A 13407-nucleotide genomic window follows, 5' to 3' on the forward strand; every position below is an offset into this window, starting at 1 on the left:
GGATTGAAACAGGTTGATCTGCCTCCAGGCTCATCTTCTTAACCACTGTGTAAGGGACAGTGAGGACATAGAAGAGCACAAAGCCAAGGATAACTTGTCCTTGATCATGTCCCATTCCATAAAGAAAGCAGCCACACTGTGATACATCTTTTCAATGTTCTCTCTGTACCTTTCCAAACAGTGCCTTGGAAATTGCTGGCAAAAGCTCTGAATTTTTAGGACTGCCCTGCTTGAGATTGTTCTTTCAATGACCTTGAGTATCAGTTTCTGTACATGCTGTCACCTGAAAGTCCTAAGGCAGAAGGTGACTCACTCACTGATGACCGGACTCAGGATGTTGATTTGTTGGAGGGCTCTGCATGTGTTTGGACGGAGGCAAAGGAACCATCATGTTTGCTAGGGAACCAAATGAACTCCAAGGTCCAAGGAAAGGTTGAAGTAACAGAGGTCACTTTTCTACTAGGGAATAAAAAAGCTGAATGGTGACATCTTTTTTTTAATTTTTATTTCTTATTTTTTTTAAATTTTTTATTAATTACACTTTACTCATTCTGTATCCCCCCATGAGCCCCTCCCGATCCCACCCTCCCTCCCCTTTCTGCATGCATGCCCCTCCCCAAGTCCACTGATAGGGAGGTTCTCCTCTCCTTTCTGATCTTAGTCTATCATTTCTCATCAAAAGTGGCTGCATGTCCTCTACCATGGCCTGGTAAGGCTGCTCCCCCCTCAGGGGGAGGTGATCAACGAGCAGGCCAATCAGATTATGTCAGAGGCAGTTCCTCTTCCCATAACTATGTAACCCACTTGGACACTGAACTGCCCTGGGCTACATCTGTGCAGGGGTTCTAGGTTATCTCCACGAATAGTCCTTGGTTGGAGTATGAGTCTCTGGGACGTTCCCTGTGTTCAAATTATCTTGTTCTGTTGCTCTCCTTGTGGAGTTCCCGTCCCCTCCAGCTTTTACTATTTCCCACTTCTTATATAAAATTCCATTCACTCTGCCCATCAGTTGGCCATCAGGCTCAGCATCTGCTTTGACAGTGTATACTGCAGAGGCTTTCAGAGGCCCTCTGTGGCAGGTTCCAAGGTTGTTTCCTGTTTTCTTCTGGCTTTCAGAGGCCCTCTGTAGCAGGTTCCGAGGTTGTTTCCTATTTTCTTTTTCTTCTGATGTCCATCCTCTTTGCCTTTCAGGATGGGGATTGAACATTTTAGTTAGGGTCCTCTCTTTTGCTTAGTTTGTTTAGATGTACAGATTTTAGTGGGTTTATTCTATGTTGTATTTTTATATGAGTGAGTATATACCATGCGTGTCTTTTTGCTTCTGGGACAACTCACTCAGGATAATCCTTTCCAGATCCCACCATTTACCTGCAAATTTCATGATTTCCTTATTTTTCATTGCTGAATAATACTCCATTGTATAGATGTACCACAGTTTCTGCATCCATTCTTCAGTTAAGGGGCATCTGGGTTGTTTCCAGCTTCTGGCTATTAGAAATAAAGCTGCTACAAACATGGTTGAGCAAATGTCCTTTTTGTGTACTTGAGCCTCTTTTGGGTATATGCCTAGGAGTGGTATGGCTGGATCTTGAGGAAGCGCTATTCTTAGTTGTCTGAGAAAGTGCCAGATTGCTTTCCAGAGTGGTTGTACCAAGTTTACATTCCCACCAGCAGTGGAAAAGGGTTCCCCTTTCTCCACAACCTCTCCAGCATGTGTTGTCCCTTGAGTTTTTCATCTTGGCCATTCTGATGGGTGTAAGGTGAAATCTCAGGGTTGCTTTGATTTGCATTTCCCTAATGGCTAATGAGGTTGAGCATTTCTTGAAGTGCTTCTCTGCCATTCGATATTCCTCTACAGAGAATTCTCTGTTTAGCTCTGTTCCCCATTTTTTAAGTGGATTACTTGGTTTGTTGCTTTTCAGCTTGTTTAGTTCTTTATATATACTGGATATGAGTCCTCTGTCAGATAAAGGGTTGGTGATGATTCTTTCCCAATCTGTAGGCAGTCGCTTTGTTTTGATGAATGGTGACTTCTAGAGGGTTTGACCACTCACATCTACCCAGCTGATACCTGTCTTCATAGAGAATGAAACCAAAATCAATTTGGACTTTTATTACATGAAATTTAGATTAAAGGAAGAATTTCTTGATAGTGATGGACGCTCAACAGTGGATTTCTAGAATGCACTCTGAAATCAATTCCTTATTATAATTCTTTTTAAAATAGGACTTTATTATATTTGCTTAGTATGTCCCCAGACAAATAGCATTTGAATAGAAAGAAAATTATATTAAAGTGGTAGAAGTGGGTAAGCTCATCTATTCAAGGGCAATATTAAAAATATTGGCACACAATATTATCGTATCTAACTGCTTTGAAATCATATGTACTTTAGAAAATCCAGGGTTAGATGCTTCTTTGCATAGTTCTAATGTTTATGTCCTTTGTCAATACTTTTCCTAATGTGGCTATTGTGTAGATAATGCTGCCCAATCATATTATCTTCTTTTGTTGTTCAATAATTAGGATTTCATAGTGAGTCCTGTGCCCTCCCTAAAAGCTGTTATCAGCTGATTGTATGCCTAGTTTATAGCATCTCTTGTTTTACTCTGTAACTATTTGTCACATAGCTGAGACAGAGATTAGTACTTTCTGAGATAAATTTTCTGTTTTATGAGCCACTGTTCCCCTTGCCTTTTACTCTCTAGGTTTTAGACAACACTGTAACAGGAACAAAGTCTGTCATAAAATCTGTTATACTGTAGCAACATATAGCAAGTTTTTATCCTGTAATCTTACGCTAGATCTCTCACTCACTAGAAGGTGTCACAGAACATCATTCTATAATCTATCATGAACTGTCTGCTCCAGAGCAATTCCTTGATGCCTCTAGAAATACTTTCTGTAGCTTCACATTCATTTCCATCTTCCTGAAACGTTAGCCCTTAACCTATATGTTCTTTTAAAAAATATTTATTTACTTTACCCCCCCCCCAATCACAGCCACCTTCCTCCTTTCATAACACTAATTTTACCCCTACTTTTCCCAAGAGGTTTTCTCTAGCTATTCCTGCTCATTTATCCCCAAATCTATTAAGGTGATTATATATATATATATATATATATATATATATATATATATATATATATATATATCACGCTGAGCTTAGTGCTGTATTTTGTGCACCTATACTTCCATAGCCAATTGTGAGTTCATGTAGGGAACCACATAACATGGTAGGTATGAGCAAGAGCATGTCAAGTGTTAAAGCCTAGATGAACGGTTGCCCTGGGAAAACTACCTAATATGCTTGAGCTTCTGAGCCTGCACTGGTAAAAGGGGGCATGTAGCTTACATGTGCTTGCTGCAGTGGATAAAGTAATGTTTAGCTGTTTATCCCAGTATTAGAAAAAGTCAATACATACAGATTGAAGGATAAGACAGTATATAGTATTTCTTGGCAACCATTAAAGGGAAGAATAGACACTTTTAAAGTTGAAAGTTCAATAAAATGCTCACTAATAGGATGAAAACAAAGCATACAGCATTTACTAGCCCCAAGTATTCAAAATTACAGTCTTTTTACTTTTTAGTATAAATTATTTTTACATATTTACAATTTTTCTTGATGACTGGATCCAGAGAAATATCTAAAAAAATCCTTTGATACCTAGAAAGGCAAGGGGATACTTCAGGGCAGAATGGTGGTATATTTGGCTGAGTGCATTTTAGTCTGGCAGAGTTCATGGCCTGGCCACAGTTCAATGATGTAACCCATCTCTTTTCCCTTCTATGAAAACTATGCTTGTATTTTAAAAGTTAGAACAAGTATTGCATAGTTTACGCATTTTGCTGATTTTTAGTCATTGGCATTTGGATGGCATGCTTGTGCTTGTCCTTCTCATACCATTTTTTTTTTCAGGTGCTTGTAACTGAAAGTAACACAATTTAAGCTCAATGGGAAGTGATTTTTCTCTGCTTTTTAATGTCATTTGCATCTAGTCTTTAATAGGCTAACAAGTATGAGTGGGTTCTTGAGAGACCAATAAGATACTTTTTTGAGAATAATTTTTAAACTATGAAAATTTGTAAAAGAAAAATTTACTATTGTATCTATGTAAATTTGTATGAAAGTTTGGAGATGTCTAGACATCATGAGAGAACTAGGCACTTTAAACACAGACCAATGAATAACTCTTAGCTCTTAGAGATATATAATAACTCTTAGTTATTATATAAATAACTCTATATTATTTATATAATAAATAATCGTGTAGATTATGTGGTGTACACCTTTAATTTTAGCATCAGGGAGGCAGAGATAAAAGGATGTCTGTGAATTTCAACCAGCTTGCCTACATTGTAGTTCCAAATCAACCAGAGTCATGTAATGAAAGCTCATCTTAACAAAACACAACAAAATTGTGGTCTAAACAAGATCATATACATAAAAAATTGGAACAAGATCCCTACAGAATGAATTGACCCATGTAGATATTATATTTGATTATGAAAACACACATCAAATTACATAATTTTATATGTCACATATATTATATATAAAATTTAATTCAATATATATGTGTATGACATATATATGTCTATACACATATACATACATACATATATAGAAAGAGAGAGAGAGAGGGAGAAACACTAAAAAGAAAACTAGAAGTCAAGACAGGTTAACAACTGACTTAGTGTTTTATTGCTGTAAAGAGACACCACAGCCAAGGCAACTCTTATAAAAGAAAACATTTAATTGGGGGCTTGCTTAGTTTCAAAGGTTTAGTCCATTATCATCATGGTGGAGAATATGATGGTTAGCAGAAGTGCTGCTGTAGAAGTAGTTAAGAACTACATTCTGATTTATAAGCAGAGACAGGGAGGAAGGGAGAGAGAGAGAATATGGATTGGGCCTGCCTTGAGCTTTTGAAACTTCAAAGCCCAGAGACACACTTCCTCAGATAAGACCACACCTCCTAATCCTTCTAATCCCATCAAAGACTTCCGCTCCCTGTTGACTAAGCATTTAAATATATGGGGACCTGTGGGAGCCATCTTATTCAAATCACCACACAAGCATTTATTTTTTTTTTTTTATAAGCAGGCTTCATATTCTTGAGAAATTTCACTCTTGGTGTTTATAAAGAGAGGAGTTTGAACTAAGCATGTCCATAGCCATTACTAGATTTAAAACATAAAGATGTTCTTATTCTCGTGCAAAGAACACTTGGTCACTTGATTTGGATGTGTTTTGATGAGGTACTAAAATAATTTTGGGGATGGAAGCCCAAGGGTTGGCTCCTCAGCAGTAAGATTGTTTGTCATGTAATGCCATCTTCTGACAGACTAGCTGTGACTTTTGCTGAGTCTATTCATAGTGTCTTGTGGATTTTCAAGCCTGTATTTACTAAGAAAGAGTGGCATCTAACTTCCTTCCTTATGCCCTCTCTTACAGATGAATAAGGAATTTGTTGGCTCACTCTCTTATAATCAGCCAGTGCTTCTTGTTTTGCTGTGACATGTTTCCGCAGGCCAGGGATGTGGTGTTCTTGTGTTGTGTTAGTTTTTCCATTTGGACTTTTCTAGACTGGATTTGGTAGAATACTGCCGTTGTTAGAGGGCAAACACATAATTTGATCATAAAAATCTTATGAAAAAGGACAAAAGACAGTTACTTTGCTTTAAATATACAGGGCAACAGTGGTTGTGACACTTTCGCAATTGTTAAAAATCAAAGACCTTTCTTGGATAAATTATTTCATTTTATTAAATAATTCTTGTGTTTACCCAACACCCTATTTTTTGTTTGAAAATATGGCCAAATTTTATAATATATACACACACGCACATACACACACACATACTGCTTGTTTGTTTTTTGAGACAGAATTTCAGGGTTTCTCTTTGTAGCACTGGATGCCTCAACCTGAGAGATACATTTGCCTCTGTTGGAATTAAAGGCATGAGCCATCATTGGCCAACTTAAAATATTTTGGTCACATTCTCCTGGACTGAAGGTACACATGTTTTGCTAATACTCAATATTAATATTATTAATTATTATTATTATTAATTTTGTTGTTGCTTTTTATTTTTGAAGACTCTATAGCTCTGGCTGTCCTGGAACTTGCTATGTATACCAAAGCTACACTTGAACTCACAGAAATTCTCTGCCTTCTGAGTGCTAAGATTAAGGCATTTATAACCATACTGACAATACTGAATGTTATTAATGAAATCCTGGCCTCTTGATAGTTTAAAAATTGTCTTATTTTAATAGCACCACTTTGATAGTAATAAGATTTTGTACTAAATATACATCACAGAACATGTTAGATGGAGATATTTTCGTGTAGCTCATGTTCTTGGGAAAATAAAACATAAGCAAAAATAGCAGGTACAGGTATTGGGATTAAAGTAATGAGCATGACCAGGGAGTCCTGGGAGGGTAATTTAAGCTAATTTAGGCAGCACAGGATGAATATTGAAATATAATTGACAAGATTATCTGCTTGAAGCATATCTGTTCAGATGTTGGAAAAGGGCTAGTGCAGAGAATGGATGGGTTTGGGGCATTCCAGAAAGAGCAAGGTGGCCATGGTGATAAGGAAGGTGAGAGAGAGAAAAAGTAGGAGATAGATTGCAGAAGATGGAAGGAACAGACTGGGTAGAGCCTGGTAGTCCTGGTGAGCCTTTAGTTTCATTCCAGGCATGTTGGAAAGCAATTGGAGCTTTCCGTAAAGGAGCAGCGTGGTGTGATTCACACCTTGACAGAGTACTAGGTGAACTGCTGGGAGCAAGAATGGAAGTAAAGAATCTAATCATGAGGCCAAAGCTGATGTAAGAGCTGATAGTACCTTGGTGAAGAAGATACTCTTGGTGTCTCTCCCTGATGCCTTTTCTTTGGTGCACTGATCTATCTCTATTTGACAGTTACAGTATGAGTGAGTGTCATCTATTAATATTGGTTATGAGTTCTCCTCTTTGGGAACTATATTTAGTGAAAGAATGACAAGAATTCCCTTGCTCAAAGGTGAAGTTGAACCTGTGGATTGAGGCTCTCTGTCACCTCTTATGGGAACATATATGCTTTGTTAATACTCACTATTAATATTATTAATTATTACTTGTTAGAGGAGACAAGTTTTCTACTTAGTTAGCACTTGTCTCCTATCCTTTGCTTCTCTGCACCTCTTGCCCTTTATGAATTCCTTAAACAGAAATTTTTTCTTATTTATTTATTTATCTATCTATTTATTTATTTATTATTTTTTATAGATTATAATTTATTTACTTTGTATCCTGGTGGTAGCCCCCTCCATCATTTCCTCTCAGTCCTACCTTCCCTCCCCTTTTCTCCCCCTATGTACCTCCCCTAGTTAACTGATAGGGGAGGTCTTCCTCCCCTACTATCTAACCCTAACCTATCAGGTCTCATAAGGACTGACTGCATCTTCTTCTTTTGTGGCCTAACAAGGCTGCCCCAACCAAGGGGAGGTTATCAAAGAGCATGCCACTAAGTCCATGTCAGAGACAGATCCTGCTCCCCTTACTAGGGAACCCACCTGGAGACTGAGGTGCCAATGAGCTACATCTGAGCAGGGGGTCTAGGTCCTCTCCAGGGATTCTCTGTAGAAGAATACAGAATGGCAGAGAAACACTTAAAGAAATGCTCAATATCCTTAGTCATCATGGAGATACAAATCAAATGACCCTGAGATTCCACCTTACACCTGTCAGAATAGTTAAGATAAAAAACTCAACTGACAACACATGCTGGAGAGGATGTAGAGATGGTGTGTCACTGACCAGCAATAACACCTGAATACCACCAGAGAGAGGGCTGGGGAGAGAGAGACTGGGCGACACAGAGAAGGACACCAAGTCAACATGCTGATCAAAGTGTCTATTTAATGGACGTCAGGTTTACACTTAAGTAGGCAGAAAAGTACAAGCAGTTTCTCATGTAGGAGCTTTACTTGGTCAAAACATAGGAGAGCTCACTCAAGGTTACACAGAGTCTGCTGTCTGGTTACCATGGTAGCAAGGAATTTACTATCTAGTTCTACCGGTCAGAACCTTCTTGTTGTGAAATTGCCAGGGTCAATCTTTTAGCCTCCAAGCTTAGATAGTAACTGGGGCCGAAAGGCCAAGTTCCACTGCGAAGTTCTGCTGCACAGATGCGTATTCCAATTTGCCAATAACTCCAAATGGGCTGTCTCCCTTTTGAATTAAAACAAAGGGACTGTGCCTGTCTTAGGTGGGGGTGATTCCCAATAAATAACTTATCCATCATGGGAGAATCCTGCTTATAGGGGGATTTCTGTGTCTTAGGTTGGTAAATATCCGATCACCCATCATTGATTAACCAGCCCATCACACAGGAAAGGAGAGGTTAAAGCTGACATTTGAGCTGGGCAAGCCAAGCCCTTACCTGGGGTGAGGGAGTCACAGCATGCTGCTGTTTCAATGGAATTAAATCTAGCTTGGCGCTGTTGAGCTAAGTGGACACATCTGGAAATAACAAAGGTGAATAGTACCAGACCAGCCAAACAAAGGTGTGCTAACATGTACAGGGAGAACAAGAGGGAGATTGGGTACAAAGGCCTAAAAGTATAATTTAGCCTTCACTGGATGAACCAGCTGCAGCAGGATCAGCAATATTGTCACTTGGAGAATGATCTTGTACCTTGAAGTAATCCACTTGTTGCACCAGTCTCTCTGGCAGCCATCAAGCAGCATCTTTAAGCTGCAAAAAAAACACAAACATATCCTCGTCCCCAAATTAAAATGGGGTCGGGTCCATGTCATGTATTATTCAAGAGGTCCTTCCATTTAACCATGGAGGTTTTAGGGTGCCAAAAATGTTTAGCTGCGATTTGCCATGTTTATCCAAAGTTAAAAAATTTAAATTGAGCTCTGGATGAATGAAGAGGACATAAATGGTGGGAATATAAACTTGTATAACCACTTTGGAAATCAATCTGGCGCTTTCTCAGAAAATTAGGAGTAGTGCTACCTTAAAGTCCAGCTATAACACTCCTTGACATATATTCAAAATATTCTTGAGTATACAACAAGGACATTTGCTCAACTTTGTTCATAGCAACTTTATTTATAATATCCAGAATCTGGAAACAAGCTAGAAGTTATAGAAGTTCCTCAATTGAGGAATGGTTACAGAAATTGTGGTACATTTTACATAATGGACTACAACTCAGCAATGAACAAGAATCTTTATCTCAGTTTTCCCCCCTACGGAAACAGCCTAAGACATGGTTTAGGATAGAAGATACTGAAACAGAACAAAGATACTAAATTAAGAATGTTCTGGAGACAAGGGCTATAGAAATGGATCTGCAAGAAAAACAGACTTGGTGGTGCAGGCAAGAACTTCTAATAAAGAAGCATGTTTGCAAAGTAGGGAAGGAAAAGATATTATCTTAATATGCTGTCTGATAAGTCCACAAATAGATACAGCAGGTAGGCAAATGAATGTCCTAGTCTTTTACTCCAATGGCCTACAAATACAGGACTAAACAGTCACATTCAGATACTACTTGAGGGCACATCACTGAAAGGAGTACCTGGGATAGAAGTGTAAATGAATAGAGAGTTTCCCCTAATGGACTCCTAGAATAAAAACTTGCAGAAGATGAGAAGAGGTGTAAAGTAAAGCAAATGAACCAGAGAAAGGCTTTTTAATAATATGGGGTTTGGAGAGTGCTGTGTCTCATCAGTCAGGAATATAAAGGACTTTATGAGAGAATGTGGCTCTTAAAGCAGCAAGTTGCTGACTAAAATGAAGACCAAGAGTATGACAACAGGATGTGCACTAACAAGAAAATACTTTGGTGAGAGTTTTGAGATGGTAGATATACACATGTCCAACTTTATGAAGCTTAAATATTAAATATATGCAAACTTTTAACATACCAATGCAAAAAAAACTTAATTAAAAATACAGAAGAGAGAATAGGAGATTAAGAAGCAAATCTGTTGGCCTAGTGAATGAAATAGTAATTTCAGTCAATTATAATCCAAGAACTGTTATCTTTCAGTTGACATAGTAGAATAGATAAGAAGTGATGGGAACTGTTGACCTTGAGCAGGGGTTGACTTTGTCCTTAAGCACTTAAAACTTGCAATCAGGAAGAGTGACAGAAGACATGAGTGTCAATGAGGAAAGATTTATAGAGGTTGTAGTAAGCAAATGGATAGATTATTAACTTTTTTTCTGTGTTCTTGAATCTGAAATGACGATCTCAGCTGATAAGGTGGTGGTGGAATGCAGGGCTTTGTATCAGATGTCTGTGTTTTGACTTAGAATCCAGATGAAGCTAGTTAGCCTCCATATTCCAAATGGGCTCAATTCTCCCATGTGGTTAGAATATGGGGCAGACATTATTAATCGTGGCTATAAAATAGGGAAACAATCCTTCATTTCACAAAAGGTCTTCAGTTGTGGATGCCTAGCTCATGTAAGTTCTGTTGGCTTTCATAGAGTTGGTTGTTGGGTATAGTTGATTGCTTTCCACCAAGGTCTCCTTTCAGCCCAGTTACACTTACAGATTGTTTGGCAATGTCTTGCCCCTCCGCCCCTCAGACCAACAAATCCTTATTCCAGTTAGCAAGGCTGTGGCTAACACTATGAACCACTGATTGATTCTGAACAGGGAATTACGGCGAAAGTGGAATGGATGCTTTCAAAGAGCTGGCTGCCCAGGAAGGCCTCTGCATCGCACATTCGGACAAAATCTACAGCAATGCTGGAGAGAAGAGCTTTGACCGGCTTCTGCGCAAGCTACGGGAGCGGCTTCCCAAGGCCAGGGTTGTGGTCTGCTTCTGTGAGGGCATGACTGTGCGGGGCCTCCTGAGTGCCATGCGCCGCCTGGGCGTTGTGGGCGAGTTCTCACTCATTGGAAGGTAATCTCAATCTCTCTCTCCCTCTCTTCCCTACATCGTTCTCTCTCTTTCTCTCTCTCTCCCTTTCCCCACATAGTTGGTACGTACATGAATTCTTTGTACTAAGCATCTTGCCTGGAAGCGAGGGGCACCTGCAGTGCAGAGTCGTGTACTGTGCCCATCTTCACCAGGGCAGACCTGATGCTTGGTTCTGGATAGAAAGAGGCTCAGAGCAGCATGGCTAATAACAAGCTGGTTAGACTATTTTAGAAAGAGAAACGAAAGTCTACTCGCCCTGGTAAACTGTCCATTGTTTTGACTTCCTACACCTCCTGAGTAAATGACACTCGTCACAGAGCCCTAGTATTGGTGAATGGAGAGCAGCAACAGAAACAGAACATAGAAGTTAAGATCTGAAATTTAAAGACTTGGCTAAATGGACATGAAGACACTCTGACTTTATGATGATATAATCTCTTGTCATATATGTCTTGTATGCCATATTGTCTTGTATATGTCTGATATATGTCTTGTATATATGTCTTATATATTGTCTTGTATATATCTTATATATGTCTTGTATGTCATATTGTCTTGTATGTGTGTGGGGGGGGTATATTTTACAGTATTTCAGTGTGATTTCTGCAGACATCTTTATATGGAATCAACCTCTCTTTTCTCTTTTTTGGAGGATATGGACTTGTGTGGGTACCTGTTCCCAGCATCTTTTATGCTTTTCAAAGGAATTTTGACCTAATGTATCCCTTGCTTATTTGGCATCTTCTTAATATTGGACGAAGAAACTGCTGTTTTTCTTTTGTTGTCCCTTTACCCCCCACTGATTGTACCTCAGGAAGATGCATCTTTCCTCAGCACACCCACACTTCTTCAGATTTTGGTGCCCCTTCTTCCTCCTACATGAGGCTACTACAAAATGACCTCAAGTGGTAGCCTCTTCTCTTAGAAGCAGGGGAACAGTAGCAGCAGCAGCAGCAGCAGCAGCAGCATTGTCATATTCAGTGGACTCTTCTGCCCTGTGACTGTGGTGATGACTGTGGTGAGTGTGTGGCCACTCTCACTGCCAGCTGGAATTAGCAACCTGGGACACTTCATTGGCTTTTCAGGAGCAGGTAGGATAGAAATACAAACTAACAAATAAAGAGACATTGAGACACTCCCAGGAATGTGGAGCCATAGTGGCCAGGTCACATTGTGATTCAAAACCTGAGAATTACTGGATTTGGGTAAGATTGGCACACACACATACACTCAGAGTTACCTTCACATCTTCAGTGCCATGCAGTGTATGACACCACTTAAAATATTCATAAGAATGTGGGCCCTTTAAAAAGATGCATTTGAAGAAGGTTGCTGTTTCATTTAGGAGATAAAGCATGTAAGCAGCATTTCTAAGTGTTACTCAAAATGCTGTTCTTAATATATGCACCAGGACAGATGGCACCCAGATAGTCACTCTTCACTTACTTTATAAAATGCATGTTTTTAAAATATAAAAAGTGTTTACTTTAAAAAGTTTGCTTTTTATTATTTTAAAAGCAACAACACTCAATTTATTTCCCTTAACATTTTGGAGGTAATCTATCCTAGTTTAAGAAATCTTGAGCAGATGTGGCAGATGTGAGCTTTGGGGTATGCTAACTAACTGATTATGAAGTATGATGATCCAAAATGTTGTAGTTACTGCAGTGTAAATCCATTCTCTCACTGTTATTTAAAAATTGGGAAAGGTGATGAAATGACACCTTAAACTTTTCCGGCTTTAACTTGTCTGCTAATAAGGAAGCTAAGCTTATGTAAGCATTTCCAAGAGTCTCATGTGCACTTTCTCATGAAGAACTCAGCAACTTGTCTTGGTACTTCTTTCATTTTTCCCACTGTCTACATGTCCCCAATCCAGTGGGTTCTTCTCATACACCCTGAGGATCTTTTGTCAAAATGAGCACTCATTCCTGAGAACAGTCTTTCCTGTATCAGTGGTTACTGCTACTGAGACATGTATTCCTTGGCATGCCAAAACTGTACCACACTGCCAAAATAAGACAAAGCATCTCTTCCTTTCTGGGCTGCCTTCCATGAGGGTCTGTCAAGTTGGTGGTGGGTTTTATTTCTGTCTCTTAGCAGGATTTGAAGAAAACAATTTTTTAAAAATAATTTTTTTTCCTTATTCCTTTAAGTTGCAGGTATGAGTCTATCAGGAACTGAGCAAGAAACAACTTTGACTACAATCTTATACACACTTAAGATCAGCCTTCCCTTCAGGTGGCCAGGTACTCTTTCAGAGGATGAGTTCTTTCTGGAGTGCTGCCAGTAGACACTGAGTGAGCTCAGCTCCCTCTTCTAGCAGACATGTTCAGAATGGCATCCATGACTTCCAGTTGCTAAGAGGTATACCCTCCTCTCAGGATACAAAGTCAGGAGCCATTCTTTTATTATTATTATTATTATTATTATTATTATTATTATTATTATTATT

The 13407-nt window shown here is 39.0% G+C and overlaps 1 protein-coding gene across 4 annotated transcripts in view; it reads left to right on the forward strand.

The window, feature by feature from the left end:
* Nucleotides 1–13407, forward strand: part of Grm1 (glutamate metabotropic receptor 1) — a 607848-nt gene that overhangs the window by 139469 nt on the left and 454972 nt on the right. For all 4 annotated transcript variants that reach the window (XM_055629123.1, XM_055629124.1, XM_055629122.1 and 1 more), the window contains exon 3: nucleotides 10685–10934. In XM_055629123.1, coding sequence (XP_055485098.1) covers nucleotides 10685–10934 — 250 coding nt within the window. The remainder of the gene's footprint in view (nucleotides 1–10684; nucleotides 10935–13407) is intronic.

This window comes from Psammomys obesus, unplaced genomic scaffold, assembly GCF_907164565.1.
Source record: "Psammomys obesus unplaced genomic scaffold, mPsaObe1.curated_primary_1811, whole genome shotgun sequence".
Classification (NCBI taxonomy): domain Eukaryota; kingdom Metazoa; phylum Chordata; class Mammalia; order Rodentia; family Muridae; genus Psammomys; species Psammomys obesus.